The following is a 24,980-nucleotide window of genomic DNA, read 5'->3' as shown; positions in this document are numbered from 1 at the left end:
ATTTATTGCTCATAAAAAATTCCAAGTAACAGAAATTGTCAGGACTAAAAAAAAAATCTAGAGTACTACAGGTGAGAAAACTTCAAAAACACTCTGTTTTTAAGGACTCCCTAAGGCGGCATCTAACTTCTGCAGCCACAGGTAATCAAGTGCTGCACACTCAGGTTCAGATGAACCCGAGTGTTTTCAAAGTTCCCTCAACTCCTGGAGCTGTTACTCCAGTTTTTTTGCTATTTTGTAGCCTAAGCTGAAGGTAGAGGGACTGAAATAACACTCTGCTGCAGGATCAGACTACACATGCGTTTGTAGTCTGTTACCATGGAGACACAAGGCCTGCACAGAAGCTGCACACAAAAATAAAATTCAAAATTTTTATTGTCTTTGTTCAAAAATGTACAGCTTTTTTTATACCAGTTTTCTAGTGTAAAGGTTGATAAATTTCCATCCCCCACTTATGGATCTAAAATAAAATTAAATTCCATTTTTAGGCTATGTTCACACACTGTAAAAATAATAGACGTCTTTATATGGATAACAGCCATTACTTGTGGTTAAATGTTGGTCGTCCAATAAAAAAAGGGCCGTCATTTTGATGGTGTGTGAACACAGCCTTAAAACCTGTCTAGTTCTTAATTTAGTTTAACTTAGACTAGACTAAGTCTAAGACTAAGTCTAAGAGCCCTATTACATGGGACGATTATCGGGAAATTGTTATATTGTTCGACTTTAAACAATAATCCTCCTGTGTAACTGCAGGCAATGGTCTTAAAATGATTTAAGTGTCGTTGATCATTGACCCTAAAATCATCGTTAGTCGTTCGTTAACTATTCACTGTAATTCCGCATTTGGTTATCGTTTGTTTTCCTGGGATCAGTGGCGATACCAAATATGTTTATTTTTTGATTTTTATTCATGAAAAGGGGGTGATTTAAACTTTTATTAGGGGAGGTTTTTTTAAATTAATGAAAAAACTTAATTTTTTTTTTAAACAGTAAGTAGAAGCCGTCTGGGGGACTTCTATATACACAGTATTGATCTCCCATTGAGATCAATGCTGCGTATATGATAGAGCACTGATCCAATAGATCGGTACTCTGTTGGTCTGTTCTGCTGAAGACCAGATCAGTAGAATACCAAGCCAGGATCAGCATCATTCTGACGCTGAGGCCCAGACGGGTAAGTTAAACGGTTCGCCCCTCTGCGATCGCATCGCAGGGGGCCATCTGCCTACTAGACACCAGGGATGGGGGATAGCTGTTTAGATGCAGCTGTCAGCCATGACAGCTGCGCCTAAACGGCCTATTAGCGGGTGCGGCGTTCTTGGGCTGTTAATAACACCCGGGATTGCAGCGGTTCATGGCGGGGTTGCCGCGCGGCCCAGCTCTGAACTCTGCTACCCGACCGAGGACGCACAGTTGCGTCCTTGGTTATGAAGGGGTTAAAGTGAATTGAACTTGATTGTAATACCACACAGAACCTGAGGACAGGGAAGGGCGCTGTTTTTACAAGAAAGAGGCTGCGCTTTTTTCTAATCCTGGATAACCCAGGCTAATAAATATGGGGAATATTCGGCACAGAATTTCTGCTCCATGTGTCCCTACCCTAAAACCATCTCTATCGATAGGAAATCTTCCAATAGAAAAATCCCCCCAAAAATCCAAAAGATCACCAAATTGCTTGCTTGATCTCCATATTGAAGGAGACATCAGGAAAAAAAAAATCATACAGCAGTGTGTTCGATCAAGGTTGCAAGAGGGCGCATGAAGCCAATAAGTTAAAGATGACTATTACAAGTATTACAAACGAAAAGGTAAAATAGCTATAATTCGAGTTAGAAGGAACACTGCAGCTCAATGAAAAGAAAAAAGAATCTCATATTAGTGAAGGAAAATGGACGTTCACATCTTAGTTTCCTTCTGCATAGATCCCCCCATGGGTTAGGTATGTGCCATATCATTACAAAATATAAAATAGAATTTTTTTTTTGTTTTTTTTTACACTTATATCATGTAAACACATGCAATTCATGCTGGAATCTAAATGCTGTTTCATTTTCGTGAAGAGCAACTCAATAAAAGTGATAGAGCTCATGTGGGATGATGCCATGACTACAAAGTTAAACATGCATCATATTTAGCCGTTGGTGGTATTTACCGCTTTTCAGCTATTCAACTTTGGAAAGTGTATAGTGACTTCTACAAAGATTTAGTACATTGTACGAAAAAAAAGGTCATTTCCCCCCCATGGGGAATCCCGGATTCAAACAGGTTTGGAAGGTGTCCATGCCGAATCTGAAATAGCATCTCCCGTTGACGACAAGGTCATTGGGCCGCTGGGTGTGAATGGGTCCGTGTCTGTATCCGTCTCCCCTTCCGCTAAGTAACGTTTCTCTCTCATCCACGTTGAGCCATTGGGGCCAAAATTAAAGTCTTCTTTTTCTTGAGAAATACTGAAACCGCTCGGAGATCTCTGAAGTTCATCGTGGTTGACGGAGAGGAGAGATAGGGGCGTGTCGCTATCTCTTGTAAAACTTCTTCTGTGTATCGGGGAGGCTCTTTCGCCATACGGACTTGAGATCTCTCTTTTGTGTCGAAAGTCGACCCGGGTATCTATCAAAGTGTGAATGGGCAAATCTGTTGGCCTTTCTGTATAGTTGGGTGAGGAGGTCATGCTCCTCCTAGAACAGTTTTCACCATTAAAAGGCATGGGTGCGGTAAATTCCACAGGGTAGTTCTCGAAGAACCCATACTGATTCACGTTATTAAAAGAAACTTGGTGCATGTCGTAGGGATTTCCATGAGTGCAGGACTCCGTATAGTTATAAACCACCCTACCGACTTCAGAATACCTGCTCTCTTCTCCTTCCTCTTCCACTTGGGACTCTCTAAGTGGATAGTACTCCGTTACCTGGACCTGAAGTTGGTCCATATGCTGCATATGCATATCAACCAAAAAGTCTAATTTCTTTTCCATATCTTGGACCTGGAAAAAAAATGAATTATAAGCCAGACAGGGTCATCAAATAAGGAAGTAGGGTTAGATAAAGTTCTATAAAAAAAATATGGAAGTTTGCTCTAATAATGATCCTACAGGATAAGATTGTGCCCGACACGTCAAAAATTACCATTACATTACTTATTCTATTAGAAGCAAAGCTTCTGTTTTATGTTACATGGTTGCCCCATTTATCTATTCACATTGTTACTGGAAATAGGCAAAAACTCATCAGTAGAGGAGGGACAAAATTTGTTTTGGGTCCAATTCACTTCAATTTATCGATTCAGATTTTATTATGTGGTTACAAGAGCAGGGACCCCAGTTGAAGACGAGAGTCCCTGCTCCTGTACCATACACATGTACTAGGCAAGGTGCCCTTAATAGACCTAAAAAGTTTTGGGTTCTAGCAAATCAAAATTTTTTGGGGAGGAAATTCTGGGAGTCAGTTATGTGTGAAAAATTTTCCTTACATCAGGGCTGTAATCATAAAACTATGCCGGACACCGAAGCCACTAGTGGAAGAAGATGCATGGTGCACCTTGCCCCTCTGCCATTTTGTCTCGCACCCCCTCCTGATAGTCTGTCAGCTCATGCATGCGAGCAGGGACCTCACTCCTCATGTATGGATAATTATATGTAGATCTCTATAATGTCTATTTTTGTCTATGTATGTACCCCAGAATTGTAAAGTGCTGCGGAATCTGTTGGCGCTATATAAATAAAAATTATTATTAATTATTATTATGGAGCCCAAGTATAAGCACATGTGTCTCTGCACAGACCAGGCAGAGAAGCTTGCTAAAACCTACCACAACTACACAACATGTATTTGAGTAATATAAAAAAAAAAATCTAAAAGTTTCGGAATACCATACCTGTCTCTCTACTTTGACAAATTTTCCCATCATACTTTGGTCTTCAAAATCTGAAGGTTTGGACCCATAGGGTTCATGTCTAGGGAGAAAAAAATAAGGTAGAAAGAGTAGAGTACACGTAGTGATGTTTTTTTTCCCCGTACACATCTGGTTGACCGAGCCCGTTGGGATTCATTTGCCTGACCCTATTGACCTAAGAGTCTGACAGCGGCTACCCCTCTTCTCTCTCTATTCTTCATGGCTGAACATTGAAGCCTATTGAGGGGTCCCTAGTTAACCAACTTTCAGCCAACATCTATTAAAGGAGTATATTCATTTTCCATTACCCTGGGGCCATTTTCCCAATTTTGTTCTTTTGCCAACAATGTAGATCCCCGGAGAGGATAATTCGGTACCAGGACTAACAAGCTGATTGAAAATGGAATGCAGTCAACCAGACCCTCTGAATTCTGTGTCCTAAAAGGGATCTGATAGGTGGTGATGTCATCCTATAGGAAGTCAGTTGACCAATGCAGGACACACCACTTCCTCTGACACTGTTAATCACATGACCCATTTATAGTGTTGGATGCAGCTGAGCTGGAATGGAATAGATGGCACTGTAGGAACAGTGATGGTGAATGGGCATTATATGGGCAAATAAAATCTGGAATTAATCTTCAAAGCAACTTTGAATATTTGGTTAACAGGTTTGCATAAACAAAAAACAACAACAACAACAACAAAACCACAGCTTTTACCTAGGAGACTGTTGGGATGGAAACCCATATCCACCAAGACCACCTGTTCCTTTCTGAGACTTCTTATGTTTGGGTGTAGAAAGGGGACCTGGAGCAAAGATCATGTCTACTCTGAGAACGAAGAGAAACAATCTGTATCAAGCCTCCGCACCTTTATGCACATTTTGACAAATTTTACTAAAACATCTAAGTATAAAAAAAAAATATCCATAGACTTTTCATGTACAAAATGGAAAAGCTACAATGTAGAGGAATGTAATAAAAGTATAAAATATACAATAAGAAAGCAAATACCTGGACTGGAGGTATTTAATCCTGGCGAGCATATCCAAATGGCCGGCAGAATATTGCTCTATAACGTCCTTCACATCATAAGGCCTTAACGTCTCCTTAAATTTTTTTTTACGTAAAAGGAATTGTAGTATTCTGCACGGGAGACAAAGTGACATGTAAGTTTTGTCATAATGGCTTATCAGGACCACATGATTCCCCCCCACACACACACACACATACACACTCCCCTAACAACAGTATTATAGTAGTTATATTCTTGTATATAGGAGCAGTATAATAGTAGTTATATTCTTGTATATAGGAGGCAGTATTATTGTAGTTATATTCTTGTATATAGGAACAGTATAATAGTAGTTATATTCCTGTATATAGGAGCAGTATTATAGTAGTTATATTCCTGTATATAGGAGCAGTATTATAGTAGTTATGCACAAGCCAAAAAGACAGAAATGGCTGCACATGGCTGCAATGGTCCTGTGGCATGGGGGTTGCAGGGCCGTTCCATGGCCTCCCTTCCCTGACTGTGCATGCCTGCGGGGGTGGTGGTCGCTGACTGGCACAGTGTGGACTTAGTGTAGGGACCCATGTGTATCAGATACCGGCACGCGGTACATGGGGCAGTGTGGCTTGATCAATTTACATACAGAATTCTGATGTTTTTTATGCAGCCGAGAGGTACTAGTATCAGCCATAGGTGTGAGGTGCAGCACTCTTTTTCTTCCCTGAACCGTATTATAGTAGTTATATTCCTGTATATAGGAGCAGTATTATAGTAGTTATATTCCTGTATATAGGAGCAGTATTATAGTAGTTATATTCTTGTATATAGGAGCAGTATTATAGTAGTTATATTCCTGTATATAGGAGCAGTATTATAGTAGTTATATTCTTGTATATAGGAGCAGTATTATAGTAGTTATATTCTTGTATATAGGGGCAGTATTATATTAGTTACATTCTTGTATATAGGGGGCAGTATTATAATAGTTATATTCTTGTATATAGGAGCAGTATTATAGTAGTTATATTCTTGTATATAGGAGCAGTATTATAGTAGTTATATTCTCTCCAGTTCGTGTTTCACAGTTCTCCCTCTCTGAACAGCTCGCACTCCTTCATAAGACCCACATGACCAAAATTAGCAGGATATGCCTGTGCTCACATGTCTGGACCTTATGTCTTCCCCATTCTGTGAGAGCAGCAATGGTAAGTGTAATACCATATCCATACTTGTGTCGTTTGGGGGCAGCCTTCCCCGCCGGTGGTGCTGGCTGGGTTTTGGTGGGGCTTTTTGGGTCTGGTCCTGTGACATTGGGGTTGCAGGGCCGTTCCATGGCCTCCCTTCCCTGCATGTGCACGCTTTGCGGGGTTGGCGGTCGCTGACCGACACGGTGTGGAGTTAGCGTAGGGACCCGTGTGGACCAGAGGACCTGCGCAGTGGTACACGGGGCAATATGGCTTGATCAATTCATATACAGACACTCTGGTGTTGATTTTTAATATAGGCCTAGCGGCATTAGTATCAGCCATAGATGGGATGTGCAGCCGTTCCATTCTCTCCAGTTCGTATTATAGTAGTTATATTCCTGTATATAGGAGCAGTATTATAGTAGTTATATTCTTGTATATAGGGAGCAGCATTATAGTAGTTATATTCTTGTATATAGGAGCAGTATTATAGTAGTTATATTCCTGTATATAGGAGCAGTATTATAGTAGTTATATTATTGTATATAGGAGCATTATTATAGTAGCTATATTATTGTATATAGGAGCAGTATTATAGTAGTTATATTATTGTATAAAGTAGGTATCATTAGGACAGTACATTAATAGATGGTTTTCGAGCTCTGTTCACACATAAATCTATCACACCTTGATTGGATGATAAGGAAAATAAAAATTGTAAGTGGTTTCCATGAAGCAGATTTATAGTCTTTATTATACACTCAGCGTGGACCTCCTGCTGCTCAACAAACTGCATATTCATACAAGATAATAGAAGGGATTACTCTGGAATACCTAGAAGCATGGATAGCCACTTTTATCGTGGGGATTAAATCTTCTACCATGAACTCATTACTATAACCGGCATCAGCCATGGGGTCTCCAGCTGTTCCAGCATCTAGAGAGCAGATAAGAGAATTATCAAGTAGAATGTATGGAAGGAAGAGATGAGCCTCACTACATGGGGAATTGTCTTTCGGAGGCTGAATATGTTTTCACATTTTTATTCTGTAATCATTCTCAAGCAGTCAGCACATTTCTCTCTACAGACTTCACAATATATTACTATCATCTATGTATGGAGCCTGTATGAAATGGCCTGTCTATTACAGCCCACAGCCCTTTTACAATTGGAGTTTCCTCTTGGATATTAGACCCCGTGACCCCGGAGCGCAGCATAAAATCAGGTCAGGATATCAGGAATTGTTCTGTTGAGAAAAACCTGCTGCTCCATAGCAAGGCTGGGATATAACAGCAGGTGACCAGTCCCAAAGACATAGGGGAAGAGCAAGAGTCCAGGGGACAAAAGAGCAAAAATATTGTCACTTAATATCCTGGTCAGATGGATCCAGATCTCTGTGGAGAAACATGGCCGGTCAGATGGATCAAGATCTCTGTGGAGAAACATGGCCGGTCAGATGGATCAAGATCTCTGTGGAGAAACATGGCCGGTCAGATGGATCCAGATCTCTGTGGGGAAGCATGGCCGGTCAGATGGATCCAGATCTCTGTGGAGAAACATGGCCGGTCAGATGGATCCAGGTCTCTGTGGAGAAACATGGTCGGTCAGATGGATCCAGATCTCTGTGGAGAAACATGGTCGGTCAGATGGATCCAGATCTCTGTACAGAAACATGGCCGGTCAGATGGATCCAGATCTCTATGGAGAAACATGGCCGGTCAGATGGATCCAGATCTCTGTGGAGAAACATGGCAGGTCAGATGGATCCAGATCTCTGTGGAGAAACATGGCCGGTCAGATGGATCCAGATCTCTGTGGAGAAACATGGCCGGTCAGATGGATCCAGATCTCTGTGGAGAAACATGGACGGTAAGATGGGTCCAGATCTCTGTGGAGAAACATGGCCGGTCAGATGGATCCAGATCTCTGTGGGGAAACATGGCCGGTCAGATGGATCCAGATCTCTGTGGGGAAACATGGCCGGTCAGATGGATCCAGATCTCTGTGGGGAAACATGGCCGGTCAGATGGATGCAGATCTCTGTGGAGAAACATGGCTGGTCAGATGGATCCAGATCTCTGTGGAAAACCTGGTCAGTCAGATGGATCCAGATCTCTGTGGGGAAACATGGCCGGTCAGATGGATCCAGATCTCTGTGGACAAACATGGCCGGTCAGATGGATCCAGATCTCTGTGAAGAAACATGGTCGGTAAGATTGATCCATGAAACATGGCTGGTCAGATGGATCCAGATCTCTGTGGAGAAACATGGCTGGTCAGATGGATCCAGATCTCTATTGAGAAACATGGACAGTCAGGTGGATCCAGATCTCTGTATACAATTTCATCCTTCCATGGCAGCTGTTCCCTCTATGAGAGAAGGCAACGGTCGGCAGGGCGAATTCATCATGCACAAAGGTCATATATTTATGGATGAACTCCAGGAACATGACAGTGATTTGAGTTCTCAGATCTTAATCCTACAGTCATCTTCGGATGAGGTAGAATGGGCTGTTCAAATGTGCAGGGACTGTAATAAGGGACTCTGTCCACATGGGGCAATATTCCTGTAGAACAATCTTATGACCTGGTGGGATCTATACCAGGATAAACTGCACGAGTTCTAAAAGGACAAAGAGGATCCAATGCCATATTAGATGCAGGGCCCTGGTAGAGAGGACATTCAGTGTATGTATAAATGTGCAGTGGAAATGTATCAGTTACAATGCACAATTGCTACTTGTTAGAGTGGTTCCTTAAACTAGGATTTTACCTTCTGAGCTTTGCCAAAAAGCATAGGCCTTCATCCTCAGGGCCGTACGGAACCGTTCCTTATTACTCAGGGCAATGTTTTTTGGCTCTTTCGAGGGACTATCTTCCACACCTTCAATGTTCAATGGGGAAAATGTTTTGGCTTTTGGGCTGTTCCCGCGTGGGTTGGATAGCCGCACCCGATCTAACAGACTCCACCTTTGACTGAAAACAATTAAAATATGTATATTAGACAAAAAAAAAATAAAAACGAGGAAAGGGAAAAATTTAAACTTCCCCTCACTGCAATACATCAGTGCCCAAAGCTTAAAGACTATGAAGAGAGTCAATACCATTTCCTTTTTTATGGCATCATTTCCCCAAAGATTTCTCCTTCTCATTTAGTATCTTTCCTGCCTATTTTATTTCAAAGTGATCTCCCACTAGCCACCACGAGTTGATACAATAGGCAAATGCTTTCAGTTTTCAGCAGGTCACGTGTAAGCTTTACTGTATAGACTAGGACAGAATGAGCAGAGCCATCTCAATATAATATTAATATGGCAGAATTTTTTTTTTAATACCACAAGACTGCATAAGACAGGCTAATAATAATAATAACACTACTACAATACATATAGGGCTCTCCTGTTAGTCCCGTCCTGTTAGTCTCTGTGCATAAGTCACTTTTCTGCTTGTTACCTTCCATTTCACCTGCCATAAAAAATCCATACCCTGCTGGACTGGACCAGAGGTGTCAAACTCATGGCCCTTCAGTTATCGTAAAACTAGAATTCCCATCATGCTTGGACAGCCAAAGCTAAGCTATACAGAAAGGAAAAGTGTGTCTCCAATATGGCTGCCACTAAAAAAGAATAAAAGTAAAGCAGTAAAAAATAATTTATTAACATCAACTAAAGAAATGGTTCAACTGTTTTCTTTTTGATGTTTTCCCTAATCAACAAAAATAAAAATAAGTAAAAAGAAAATAAAAATTATAATAAATATAACAACCCTATGTACAATTTTTCGAAGTGACCTGTGCGCCTTCTACCCAGTCATTTCTAAGTTGTTCCTTGAGGTAAATTCTCTGTCCCCCGACCCCTCATTTACAGTTGTTTTGTGTGATAATGGTTCGGCGGCGGCGCACGATAATAACACTCTGCGCGCGGCTATTCACATGAAGTAAACAGTTCTATTATTGACGGTGTAATCGCCGCTTTTTATCCATTTAATAATCCATTCTGCAGAAATTAAGCGATATTTTCATTTCCTTCAATTTAATTACACGCCGCATCTCAAAGAAATTCTGCACAAAAATAAAAGCAACAAAAGAAGAAAAAACGGCATGTGCAACTGCTTATTCTACATTATTATATACAAGGCAGGAGCTACTGCAGACCACAGTGCCACCACAGATCTGTATATATATATATATATATATATATATATATATATATATATACTGCTATAGGGACAAATCTCCTCTCGTGCTGCGTTCTGGAAAGCACTGCCCCAGACCATCAGACTTGTGATATATCACATGATCACAGACCATGAGAATCGATGTCATGGACAGCCCCATCGGCTGCCTAACAGATATTCCTAATTTAAAGGGAATCTGTCAGCACCTATGGAGGGGGAGTGGCGATGGCTTCGTCCCGCACTTAGTGTCGCACTTTGGCCCGCCTCACCTCTACCTCCTCCCAGCTTGTATTGAATATTCATGGCGCCCGTTCCCCGGCCTCCTGGCGACGGCATCTGTAGCTTCCTGGTTCAGTGTAGTGTGCGCACGTTCCTGGCGTGATTCGTGCATGCGCTGTAGTGCGTCGGAGCGGCACTGAGCGAAGCCATTGAGGGCACAGGCTTTGGCTCTCAGTGCACCTGCGCCGCTCTGACACACTATGGCGCATGCACGAACCACACCACGGGAGCGTGCGCGCACTACACTGAACCAGGAAGCTACAGATGCAGTCACTAGGAGGCCGGGGGATGGGCGCCAAGAATATTCAATATAAGCTAGGAGGAGGTAGTGGTGAGGCGGGCCAAAGTGCGGCACGAAGTGGGCACGAAGCCAACCCCACTCCTCCTCCATAGGTGCTGACAGATTCCCTTTAACCATGTCATCAGGAAGGTCAGCCACAGCACACAAGTCCTCTGTCCTGTCACACAATTGGCAATCGCAATCCTGAGCAGCCCTGTGCATTGCTCTACCACACTCCTTTGTGTGGTTTAAATATGCTGCTGGAATGAAGGACTCACTTCTGACAATCTGGGCGGCCCACCGGGAATCTGCCTGGGCGGCAGATTGTCAGTGCAGGCTTGCAGGCACCTAGAGTCTTCAAGAACCATAAACGTAGAAAAATTATGTGAACAGACCCTGTACCAGAGTCGATCTAGTTGTATAATCCCTTTTTTGCATTGGGGTGCTACTGTAGAAGCAATAGACTACAATACTCTTGTAATACAACATGCAATGGAAAAGGCCCTAGAGTGAAACTAGATGTACAGCCTGAGCCCAAAGCGCAGTCTATAGATGCCATTTTACATATGTAGTACAGCCACATGAACTGGCCATAAGAACAATATAGCAGAGACTCCTGGTCTTCTGAATTATTGGAAGTTCTAGCAGTGTACACACGCATGTGTAGTACTTCAGGTATTCGGTCAGTGCTAAGACACATGCACTGGTCAGAAGATTGTTACCAGGTACATGCAAACTAGAGACAAGATACATCATGTGACCAAGCACCCATCAAGTAACGTCATGCATGGTTATTGCTTTGCCTCAATATACAGACCCCAGATTTATAAATACTCACCTCTCCCCATTCTTCATTGTCTATGCTGAGCACCCCATAGTAAAAAAAAAAAAAAAAAAAAGGAGTGCAGAAAGAGAGGGGGAGGTGTTAGGAAAAATATTCTTACTTACATTTTAATTTATTTGTCTTTATTGTTTATTTAAATTTTTTTTTCTATTTTTCTGCATCTGGAGGAACTTAGGATCACATGATGTGTGTTATCCCAGCATTTCTCTGTGTGCAACTTACAAATAATAACTCTAGATAGTTAGGAGCTTCATGATGATCATGATGCCGTCATAGATTAGACCTCCCCTTTCTGCAAACCACACACAAGACCAGCCCCTAATACAAATACTCGCCTCCCCCCATTTCCCATTGTCTGCCTCAGAGTAAAGAGCAATGCAGGAACAGGGAGAAGTGAGTATAATGTAGACTGAGCACCCAGGAGATTTGCATGCTTTTCTAGGGGTTCATAAAATCTTGAAATGTAGTCAGTGGGATCTCTCAGTAATGCAGTCTGTTAGCATAGAAGTAGGAAGTTTAAAGAAGTCCGGCGAAAATTTTTATTAAAGTATTGTATTGCCCGCAAAAAGTTATACAAATCAACAATATAGAATTATTACAGAATATGCTTATAAAGTGCTTTTTTCCCTGCACTTACTACTGCATCAAGGCTTCACTTCCTGGATAACATGGTGATGTCACTTCCTGGATAACATGGTGATGTCACTTCCTGGATAAAATGGTAATGTCACTTCCTGGATAAAGTGGTGATGTCACTTCCTGGATAACATGGTGATGTCACTTCCTGGATAACATGGTGATGTCCCTTCCTGGATAACATAGTGATGTCACTTCCTGGATAACATGGTGATGTCACGACCCGACTCCCAGAGCTGTGCGGGCTGTGGCTGCTGGAGAGTATGATGGAAGGGGGATGCTCAATGTCCCTCCAGTGCTCTGTGTCCCTCAGTGTCCCCCTGCCATCATCCTCTCCAGTAGCCACAGCCCGCACAGCTCTAGGAGTCGGGTCATGACATCACCATGTTATCCAGGAAGTGACATCACCATGTTATCCAGGAAGTGACATCATGTTATCCAGGAAGAGACATCACCATGTTATCCAGGAAGTGACATCACCATGTTATCCAGGAAGTGACATCATGTTATCCAGGAAGTGACATCACCATGTTATCCAAGAAGTGACATCACCATTTTCATCCAGGAAGTGACATCACTATTTTTATTCAGGAAGTGACATCACCATTTTATCCACGAAGTGACATCACTATTTTATCCAGAAAGTGACATCACCATGTTATCCAGGAAGTGACATCACCAGGTCAGGGACATCACCATGTTATCCAGGAAGTGACATCACCATTTTATCTAGGAAGTGACGTCACCATGTTATCCAGGAAGTGACGTCACCATGTTATCCAGGAAGTGACATCACCATTTTATCCAGGAAGTGACGTCACCATGTTATCCAGGAAGAAGTGACGTCACCATGTTATCCAGGAAGTGACATCACCATGTTATCCAGGAAGTGACATCACCATTTTATCCAGGAAGTGACGTCACCATGTTATCCAGGAAGTGACATCACCATGTTATCCAGGAAGTAAAGCCTTGATTGCGCAGTAAGTGCAGGGAAAAAAAACACTTTATATGCATTTCCCGTAATAAGTCTATATTGGGGATTTGTATAACTTTTGGGGAGCAATACAATCTATATCATAAAAATAAAAGTCTGTCTGTCTGTCTGTCCCATATAGACTTCCAAACGCCTGAACCGTTTGACCCCAAATTTGGCACACAGATACATTGGGTGCCTGGGAAGGTTTTAGTGAAGGTCCTGTCCCCGCCAGATGTACAGGAGAGGAGGGGGAGGGGGAAGATCGGCGCCCCATAGAGATGAATTGGAAAATCTCCACACTGCACACAGGAGATATAATTAGCTGCAGCTGCCCAGAGAAAACGGCAGATGGGAGCCTTAGCAACCAATAGGATTACTGCTTTCATTTTCACAGGGAGTTGTGGTTGCTAGGGAGGCTGCCTCACAACATCCACAGAAATAAGTGGTAGACCCCCTACTCCATCTATACAGTACATGTATACAGGACCTCCTACTCCATCTATACAGTACATGTATACAGGACCTCCTACTCCATCTATACAGTATATGTATACAGGACCCCCTACTCCATCTATACAGTACATGTATACAGGACCTACTACTCCATCTATACAGTACATGTATACAGGACATCCTACTCCATCTATACAGTACATGTATAAAGGACTCCCTACTCCATATATACAGTACATGTATACAGGACCTCCTACTCCATCTATACAGGTATACAGGGCCCCCTACTCCATCTATACAGTACATATATACAGGAGCCCCTACTCCATCTATACAGGTATACAGGAAAGTATTACCAGCTGCTGCTGCCCTAAGCACTAAACCTGAAGATGCCCCATCCTCACTCACCAATTAGCATCAGGACTGGTAGGTAATAGCTCCACACGTCACATTTAACACCGCCACACCAGACCTGACCAATACCGCCATACTGTTACTGGATAACAACTCCATACCAGTCCTGACCAATACCGCCATACTGTGAATGGATAACACTGCCACACCAGACCTGACCAATACTGCCATACTGTGACTGGATAACACCGCCATACCAGACCTGACCAATACCGCCATACTATGACTGGATAACAACTCCATACCAGACCTGACCAATACCGCCATACTGTGAATGGATAACACTGTCATACCATACCAAATAAGACCGCCACACCAGACCTGACCAATACCGCCACATTGTGACTGTGACCAGACCTTACCAATACCGCCATACTGTGAATGGATGACACTGCCATACCACACCTGACCAATACAGCCACACTGTGACTGGATAACACTGCTATACCAGACCTGACCAATACCGCCATACTGTGCTGGATAACAGTGCCATACCAGACCTGACTAATACCGCCATACTGTGACTGGATAACACCACCACACCAGACCTGACCAATACCGCCATACTGTGACTGGATAACACCTCCATACCAGACCTGACCAATACCGACACACTGTGACTGGATAACACCGCCATACCAGACCTGACCAATACCGCCATACAGTGACTGGATAACACCCCTATACCAGACTTTACCAATACCGCCATACTGTGACTGTATGAATCTGCCATACCAGACCTTACCAATACCGCCATACTGTGACTGGATAAATCTGCCATACCAGACCTGACCAATACTGCCATACTGTGACTGGATAACAACGCTATACCAGACCTGACCAATACCACCATACTGTGACTGGATAACACTGCCATACCAGACCTAACCAATACCACCATACTGTGACTGGATAACACTGCTAGAGCACCTCTACCAACTCTGTACTACAGGTATACAGAACCCCAAACTATACACTACAGGTATACAGGACCCCCGAGTTATATACTTCAGGTATACAAGACCTCCACCAACTCTATACTACAGGTATACAGCACCTCCACCAACTCTATACTACAGGTATACAGGACCCTCTATACACACTGACACTTTATACCAGGGCAGTGCCGGGTACATTTTCTAGTACTTTAATAAAAATATTTGCCGTACTTCTCCTTTAAGCCTCGACCCCAACAACGGTTAGAATACATTCACACAAATAGGATCTGCTTCAGACTTGATTCTGTGTTTGATCATTTAGTTACACTGATCTCTTCTGCATCGTATCCTGTACGTGTGAATGAAAACTTAATCCCTGTTCAAACCTTATGACCGATAATATGCTTTATGGCATTTAGTGGATAATTCGCTTATTGACTTCAATTATGAAAAACAAAAACACTTGTATCACACAGAATAGTTTACAGGTTTACCTTCTAGTCTAGTATGCTGTTAAACTGTTAAAAAAAAAAAAAACTTTACAGACACAGATTTTTGCCCAAAGGACAACAACACTGACAAAGTCCAGTGGCCACTGTAGATGTATAGGATGCATACAGGAAGGTCTGCAATCTCCGATGCAGGCAATACTCACAGCACCCCATAGCGGTATCCAAAACAGCATTTTCTTCCTATAAATCTTTGTACTGTACGCGCTATACAATACATTCGCTGTTTTGGACACCACTACTGGATGCTGTTGGACTTTCCCTAATGATGAAATGACTCTTTTGCCATATGTCAGGATAAATGGGGTCCTATGGACATGTCTGGTCTATAGGTGCACACTGTAAAAGTGCTTCCCATTCTGCCCTATGAAAAAAAAAGGACTCTCAGATGCTACTTTTGGGTAGTGTAACTCCTGGTGGTCATTTAAACAAATTTTATTTAGGCTGTTCTGACTTGTTAAGTTGTTAAGAGATGATAATTGGTTCTTTGAGGGCACACACCATCCAGACACAGGCGGCTCCTACGTTATATCCCCTGTCTCTGTCCGGACCATATCCAGGCACTCAGCTGTGGGACATTTGGTGTCATGGCCTGGATAGGGAATAACTTCTCAAGATGGGTATAAAATGAATCTCCACCTTTTATCTGCAACATTTTGCATTAATTTATTTCCTGATTAAGAGCTCCAAATTCCCTGCATAAACATAGAGGTAAATTACACATTCCTGGCTGCCAGGAGTCACCACTAGGTGGAGCTGAGGAGCTTAGTGCTCAAAGGGTGGCACTAGGAAGCCAGAAACACGGTATTACTATTGAGTTAACTTTATAAACAGTATGCAGAATGCTCATCAGCTCCCCCTAGTGGTGGCTGCAGATAGACAGAATGTTTTTATATAACTCTGAGTCTCTGCAGGAAGTTCTGGGGGAAAATGAGCTCCAGCAGCTGTCAAGGTAATATGGCAAATGACATGAGAATACATGAAAAAAATGAGTGACGTACCTCGGTATAAGGCTGGGTGTCCAGATGATGATGTGATAGGAACTATATGCTACACGTAAGAACTAATAACTACACTATATCTACAGCCACAGAGTGGAAATACACCAGAAAACATGAACACAATCTACATATATATCTACATGCTCTGTTATAAGGGGTCCACTGACTTTAGAAGATGTGTTTGTTATAGGAGAGCTCCTAATATACCTTATGTGTACACAGCACCCATTATAGTCACAGTATTAAAGGGGTATTCCAGCTTTAGCAAATCGAGATTGTTCTTTATAGAATTTTCCAATATACTTTGTGTCAACTCAGGGTCTTGTATGTTCTTTATTTGCATAGAGCCAGGAACTCCATTGAGTGACGCAGCAATACTGAGTCTCAGCACAGGGGGGCGCTAGTGTAACATGAAATATATTAGTATGTGGCTTATTTTTTATTTTATTTTTTTGCAAACACATTTTCTGAAATCTTCGGACTGCTTTAACGAGTACTTCTCCCAAAAATGAATAGTCAGCAGTTGCAGATGTAGCAGAGCTCAGTTTGCTTCTGAAATTCTCTTTTGTGCGCCTTTATTTCTATGGGGATGTAATATAAAATATGGAAAATATGTACACAGACAAACTCAGCTCTGCTACCTCTGCATGATCATTTCTTCTATTCAGCCTTTATTTTCCAGCATTTTACATTGATGGACTACTCTAAGGGGCTTCTTAGGGGGGTTTCACTGATTGTAAGGGCGCCGCTACTCCGTCACTGCAGTACCTGACCCAGTGATGTCCTCACATGTGTGGCTGGTACTGCAGAACTCAGGCCATCAATATAAAATTCTGAAAAACCCTTTTAATTAGATCTATTTCTAAGCACTTATTAAAGGGGTACTCCGGTAAATAATGTTGTTTTTTTCAATCAACTGGTGTTAAAAAGTTATACAGATTTGTAATTTACTTCTATTGTAAAATCTCCAGTATTCCAGTACTTACCAGCTGCTGTATGTCCTGCAGGAAGTGGTGTATTCTCTCCAGTCTGACACAGAGAGCACTGTCAGACTGGAAATAATACACCACTTCCTGCAGGATATAAAGTAGCTTATAAGTATGGGAGAACTAGCACCAGTTGATTTGAAAAGAATTTTTTTTTACTGTAGTACCCCTTTAAATTATACAATATATTATATTTTATATATTATATTTGTTCCTTTCTCTCTGGAATACTTTCCTTCAGTTTGGTCCTGTGATCTCATGGCGACCCCCCTGGAAATTACATGTGTTTCTGTGCTCTAGTGTCACCCTCTCAGCCAGCAGCAGAACCTCCTGTATGATGAAACTGCATGGACTGTTCCAAACAAGCTCTTCACAGGGGGGTAGACAGTTACTGATGATGATTATACAACTCTTGTCATGGATCTGATGACAGTTCAGCCTCCCCGACTTTTTTAAGGGTGTCTATATATATATTTACACTGTCCTTACAGCAGGCAGATGGTGATGCATCATGGAGTTGATTGAGAGTCAGAATGATGGCTGATCAGAGGTCATGTGACCTAGATGCGGTAATACAATGTATGGATGCAGCAGAGCTGGGATGAAACAGATGGCACTGCAGGAATAGTGATGGTAAGTGACTCTCTGGCAGCTCTCTAGATATATCTATAGGTCTATAGGAAATGACTGAATAGAATTGTCCAGGACTGTGGTTTTTAGGGAGAAGAGCTCTTTAAATGCCCCAAGCTGAACGATGAGACCCCCCTGCCCCAACCATACCACAGACAGCAGCACGATGCAAGCATGCAACAGATGCAGATGTGCAACGATGAGCGTTCTGATACCTAAGTTTTCGTTTGATGCTTGATCCAAAGTATGAGTCCCTAATAACAATGACATTACTGTGAATTGAAGGAGACATTATTAGGATGTGACTGGTGAGCAGACATGCACTGGCAGTATGACATGGAAATGACACGAGTAGCATTGTCACTTTAAGGAAAAGTCCACTTAAAGTGGTCGGCAATGGTCTTTAAGGAAAAAGCACTGATCTTGTCTATGGTCTATGCGTGGTATTTCAAATCAAATTTCAATCAAAGTTTTTACCTGCAATACCACACGCAGCCTGCGAACAAGGGTGGCGCTGTTTCTTTAGGAAAGCAACCATGTTGTGTTTTGTTTTTACAATAAGTGGAGATTCTTGAGACTTACCTATAGTATCCAAAGGTGGGCAGACCGTATAAGATTTTATTGCGTTCTATAGTCCAATAGTGAGATCTGCGAGCATGTGGTTGTTAATGCCCCTCCCCATGGTCCTATACAGGTGGAGTCATAAAGTTTTCCCTTCATATAGCAGGGGTAGAGAGGGGTTCCCTACCGCTGCCATATGAAGTGAAAACTTTCCAATGATGATGATTTCTAAGTCCCAGATGGGCTGGTGTTCAAGCCCAATGGCGGGAACTTATAAAGCCCCTTTAAGAAATGTGAGATAGACCCTGCTCAGTGGTAAGGAACTCATTTATGAAACTCTTTATGAAACTGGCTCAGTTGCCCCTAGCAACCAATCAGATTCCACCTTTCATTTTCCAAAGAGTCTGTGAGGAATGAAAGGTGGAATCTGATTGGTTGCTAGGGGCAACTGAGCCAGTTTCACTTTACAGCATGTTGGATAAACCTCCCCCATAGTGTATGACTGACATACAGTCATATATATGAAGAATGACATTCATCACCATGCTGTACAGATTAAACTGTGTTCAGGTGTGGACAACATAACTTTCCTATTGTTCCATAGCTACAGCGCCACCTATCTCTGACTTTTAATAAACGTAAAGTGCCCACTGTTAGCTTTTCAGCAGAACGTTCCCCCAGAGCAAACTGAGTTGGGGAAGTTTAATTTTATTGCATTATAGGAACAAAATTCCTTACATGCTGCAATTCACCTCATAACCACCGGAGGGCGACCTAGAGAAACATATAGCAGACACATCTCCCGATAGAGTTTTGTGAAATCAGAATAGCTATTTAACATCATTTATCTTAGGAAATGTCAAGCCAAGAGGAAAGGAAGAATCCTGGGTGGATGTAGATGTTGATGTGTATGGTGATCTGTATTTATTATGGACTTAAAGGAGAAGTCCGGCGAAAATTTTTGTTAAAGTATTGTATTGCCCCCCAAAAGTTATACAGATCACCAATATACATTTATTATGGGAAATGCTTATAAAGTGCTTTTTTCCCTGCACTTACTACTGCATCAAGGCCTCACTTCCTGGATAACATGGTGATGTTTCTTCCTGCATAACACGGTGATGTCACTTCCTGGATAACATGGTGATGTCACTTCCTGGATAACATGGTGATGTCACTTCCTGGATAACATGGTGATGTCACTTCCTGGATAACATGGTGATGTCACTTCCTGGATAACATGGTAATGTCACTTCCTGGATAACATGGTGATGTCACTTCCTGGATAACATGGTGATGTCACTTCCTGGATAACATGGTGATGTCACTTCCTGGATAACATGGTGATGTCACTTCCTGGATAACATGGTGAGGTCACTTCCTGGATAACATGGTAATGTCACTTCCTGGATAACATGGTGATGTCACTTCCTGGATAAAATGGTGATATCACGACCCGACTCCCAGAGCTGTGCGGGCTGTGGCTGCTGGAGAGGATGATGGCAGAGGGACACTGAGGGACACAGGGCAGTGGGGGGACACTGAGGGACACAGGGCAGTGGGGGGACACTGAGCATCCCTCTGCCATCATCCTCTCCAGCAGCCACAGCCCGCAAAACTCTGGGAGTCGGGTTGTGACATCACCATGTTATCCAGGAAGTGATATCACCATGTTATCCAGAAAGTGATGTCACCGTGCTATCCGGTAAGTGACATCACCATGTTATCCGGGAAGTGACATCACCATGTTATCCAGGAAGTGACATCACCATGTTATCCAGGAAGTGACATCACCATGTTATCCAGAAAGTGATATCACCATGTTATCCAGGAAAGTGACATCACCGTGCTATCCGGTAAGTGACATCACCATGTTATCCGGGAAGTGACATCACAATGTTATCCGGTAAGTGACATCACTATGTTATCCAGGAAGTGACATCACCATGTTATCCAGGAAGTGACATCACAATGTTATCCAGGAAGTGACATCACCATGTTATCCAGAAAGTGATATCACCATGTTATCCAGGAAGTGACATCACCGTGCTATCCGGTAAGTGACATCACCGTGTTATCATGGAAGTGACATCACTATGTTATCCGGGAAGTGACATCACCGTGTTATCCAGAAAGTGACATCACCATGTTATCCAGGAAGTGACATCCCCATATTATCCAGGAAGTGACATCACCATGTTATCCAGGAAGTGACATCACCATGTTATCCAGGAAGTGACATCCCCATATTATCCAGGAAGTGACATCACCATGTTATCCAGGAAGTGACATCACCATGTTATCCGGGAAGTGAAGCCTTGATGCAGTAGTAAGTGCAGGGAAAAAAGCACTTTATAAGCATTTCCCGTAATAAGTGTATATTGGGGATTTGTACAACTTTTAGGGGGCAATACACTACTTTCATAAAAATTTTCACTGGACTTCTCCTTTAAAAATGACCCTGATTAGACAGTAACCTAGGGAAAGGCCATGGGAATCTCTTACTAGTTGAGGCCGCCCTATATAAGGATAGAAGTAATGCAGTGTTATTTCCTCCTGGTAGAATGAACCAGAACTCAGTCACTGACTACGGACTATGAATTGTCATGGAAATCTCTTCCTAGCAGAAACAGCGAGGACTCAATTAGACGGCAGAATGACTTTTCCCAGTGCTTTTACTTAGACTCCGGAGTAAATGTCAGGACGTATCTCCTTAATTATATTTCAATCACTAATCAATTCGATAGCGATCAGACCTATCACAGCGGATAAGACCTGACCTACAGAGACTAACCTCATCCTGCAAAATCTGCCACCGCCGCGTTAAGTAGGGCGCAATTTCATAATTAAGATAAAACTGTAGAAGTAATTATCTGTTTTATATCAGAATGAATAAATAAAATCATCATTATAATAATAGGAGCTCTGCAAAACCAGATGAAAAGCTGCAGAAGGCTGAGCCTGACCTGCAGTACCACAGTGACACCTAGTGGTCGTCAGCTATATGACAGCAGCAAGGTCAAATCCAGCAGTGGTGCAGGAAACTGTGCCCCTACCCAGTGCACAACCACAGCAGTAAGGACTACAGGTTAATAGATAGATAGATAGATAGATAGATAGATAGATAGATAGATAGATAGATAGATAGATAGGAATTGGATGCAAGTGACACTACAAGTCCAAGAGAAGCGGGTGCCAGCAGACTTGGTTCCGACCATGAACCTCAATAAGTAGAAAGGACGATGATCCGCAGCACACCAGTCGAGTGAAAAAGCTTAGTGTTTTATTTTGAAAATTTCAAACACAGCAACACAGCATAGCACTATAGTTCTATGCTGTGTTGCTGTGTTTGAAATTTTCAAAATAAAACACTAAGCTTTTTCACTCGACTGGTGTGCTGCGGATCATCGTCCTTTCTAGATAGATAGATAGATAGATAGGAGATAGATAGGAGATAGATAGATAATAGATAGGAGATAGATAGATAGATAGATAGATAGGAGATAGATAGGAAATAAATAGACAGATAGATAGATAGATAGATAGATAGAAGATAGATAGATAGATAGATAGATAGATAGATAGATAGATAGATAGATAGATAGATAGATAGGAGATAGATAGATAGGAGATAGATAGGAGATAGATAGATAGATAGATAGATAGATAGATAGGAGATAGATAGGAAATAAATAGACAGATAGATAGATAGATAGACAGACAGACAGACAGACAGATAGATAGGAGATAGATAGATAGATAGATAGATAGGAGATAGATAGATAATAGATAGGAGATAGATAGATAGGAGATAGATAGGAAATAAATAGACAGATAGATAGACAGACAGACAGACAGACAGACAGATAGATAGATAGATAGATAGATAGATAGATAGATAGGAGATAGATAGATAGGAGATAGATAGATAGATAGACAGCTGTTACACATACCTAGCAGCGCCATCCATTGGTTCTTTCCTTTAAAGGAAATTGGCAAGCAAGAGAAAGGAAGAAAGAAACACAGTAAGCGCGGAGCAGCTCAGGTGTGGATGTTGGATTATCAGTGTTATTTCCCCTAGGAGTTCCTCCATGTTTTCATGGGTTTTACAGTCGCTGTAGTTGGGGGTCACACACCTGTTATAGATAGCACAGAGGTGTGTGCATTTGTAGCTGCCATGTGGATGTGCTCATATACAGTATAATACCATCTATTTATGTTATTATTCACTGTGTGTGATTGTGCAAGGAGGTAGCTCTTGTCCCTTTCCTCACCTCTACCCTTCTGCCCTTTCTTATTTCTTTATCCTTTCTTCCTTCCCTTCCTTCCTTCCTTCCCTTCCTCCTTTCTTTCCTCCCTCCCTTCCCTCCTTCCTTCCTTACCTTCCTTCCCTTCCTTCCTTCCCTTCTTTCCTTCCTCCCTTCCCTTCCTTCCCTCTCCCTCCCTTTCTTCCTTCCCTTCTTTCTTCCCTCCCTCCCCCTCCCTCCCTTCCTCCCCCCCTTCCCTTCCTCCCCCCCTTCCCTTCCTTCCCTCTCCCTCCCTTTCTTCCTTCCCTTCTTTCTTCCCTCCCTCCCCCTCCCTCCCTTCCTCCCCCCCTTCCCTTCCTCCCCCCCTTCCCTTCCTTCCTTCCCTTCCTTCCTTCCCTTGCTTCCTTCCCTTCCTTCCCTCCCTCCCTTCCTTCCCTCCCTCCTTCCTTTCCTACCTCCTTCCTTCCTTTCCTCCTTCCCTTCCTTCCTTCCTTCCTTCCTTCCTTTCCTCCCTCCCTTCCTTCCTTTCCTTCCTTCCTCCCTTCCCTTCCCTTCCTTCCCTCCCTCCCTCCCTCCTTCCTTCCTTACCTTCCTTCCTTCCTTCCCTTCCTTCCTTCCCTTCCTTCCTTCCTTCCTTCCTTCCTTCCTTCCTTCCTTCCTTCCTTCCCTTCCTTCCTTCCCTTCCTTCCTTCCTTCCCTTCCTTCCTTCCTTCCCTCCTTTCCTTCCTCCCTTCCCTTCCTTCCTTCCCTTCTTTCTTTCTTTCCTCCCTCTCCCTCCCTTCCTTCCTTCCCTTCTTTCTTCCCTCCCTCCCCCTCCCTCCCTCCGTCCCCCTCCCTCCCTCCGTCCCCCTCCCTCCCTTCCTCCCCCCCTTCCCTTCCTTCCTTCCCTTCCTTCCTTCCCTTCCCTCCCTCCCTTCTTTTCTTCCCTCCCTTCCTTCCTTCCTTTCTTCCCTACCTCCTTCCTTCCTTTCCTCCTTCCCTTCCTTCCTTTCCTCCCTCCCTCCTTCCTTCCTTCCTTCCCTTTCTTCCTTCTTCCCTCCCTCTCCCTCCCTTCCTTCCCTTCTTTCTTCCCTCCCTCCCCCTCCCTCCCTTCCTCCCCTTCCCTTCCTTCCTTCCCTTGCTTCCTTCACTCCCTCCCTTCTTTTCTTCCCTCCCTCCTTCCCTACCTCCTTCCTTCCTTTCCTCCTTCCCTTCCTTCCTTCCTTCCTTCCTTCCTTCCTTCCCTCCCTCCCTCCCTCCTTCCTTCCTTCCTTTCCTTCCCTTCTTTCTTCCTTCCCTCCCTCCCTCCCTCCTTCCCTCCCTTCCTTCCTTCCTCCCTCCTTCCCTTCCTTCCCTCCCTCCCTCCCTTCCTTCCTTCCCTGCCTTCCTTCCTTCCTTCCACCTTTTTGCTTTCTTCCTTCCTCCTCTTCTTCTTTCTTCCATTTCTTCTCTTCTTTGCCATCCCACATTCTCTCTCTCTCCTTCCTTCCTCTCTCCTTCCTTTTTTAGTCTCTTTCCTCACCTCTCCGCTTCTTCCTCCTTCCTGATTCCCTGTATTTGCTCTTCCTTTCCTCCTTTCTCTCCCCCTTTTCTTCCCTCCCTTTGTTACTTCCTTCCCTTTCCCCATTTCTTCCTTCTTTCCTTCCTTAGGCTATGTTCACACAACATAAGTTCCATGGGAATCACGGCCATTGTTACAACAGCCGTGATTCCCGCAGAATTTAGGTAGTGCTGCTTTCTGAGGGAATTCCGGTTGGAGCGTATACACATAGTATACACTCCAGCCGGGATCCCCAGCGACACCGTAGAAAACTGACATGTCCGTGAATAGCGGCCGCAAAAAGCCCTGTCAGTGCACACAGTGGAGCGAGCACCTGTGGCCGCACGCTCCATAGTGTGCGGTGGGAAGTTCTGATGCAGGCGTACATGGATGCGCCTGCATCAGGACTCTGCGGCATAAAAGATGATCTTT

At 43.0% G+C, this 24,980-nt stretch overlaps 1 protein-coding gene across 3 annotated transcripts in view; it reads right to left on the bottom strand.

The window, feature by feature from the left end:
* Positions 1-200: 200 nt before the first annotated feature.
* Positions 201-24,980, bottom strand: part of KCNQ3 (potassium voltage-gated channel subfamily Q member 3) — a 118,279-nt gene continuing 93,499 nt past the window's right edge. For 2 of the 3 annotated variants that reach the window (XM_069959822.1, XM_069959823.1), the window contains exons 9-14: positions 8,870-9,072; positions 6,930-7,032; positions 4,908-5,039; positions 4,614-4,724; positions 3,874-3,952; positions 201-2,983 (exon numbers count right to left, since the gene is read on the bottom strand). In XM_069959822.1, coding sequence (XP_069815923.1) covers positions 2,261-2,983; positions 3,874-3,952; positions 4,614-4,724; positions 4,908-5,039; positions 6,930-7,032; positions 8,870-9,072 — 1,351 coding nt within the window. In that variant the 3' untranslated portion in view covers positions 201-2,260. Of the gene's footprint in view, positions 2,984-3,873; positions 3,953-4,613; positions 4,725-4,907; positions 5,040-6,929; positions 7,033-8,869; positions 9,073-18,436; positions 18,494-22,735; positions 22,763-24,980 lie in introns of all 3 variants that reach the window. The other variant, XM_069959824.1, reaches the window with a different exon arrangement.

Source organism: Dendropsophus ebraccatus, chromosome 2 (assembly GCF_027789765.1).
Source record: "Dendropsophus ebraccatus isolate aDenEbr1 chromosome 2, aDenEbr1.pat, whole genome shotgun sequence".
NCBI classification, from domain to species: domain Eukaryota; kingdom Metazoa; phylum Chordata; class Amphibia; order Anura; family Hylidae; genus Dendropsophus; species Dendropsophus ebraccatus.
The sequence above is the reverse complement of the archived record's forward strand: the minus strand, read 5'-3'. Positions and strand labels throughout refer to the sequence as shown.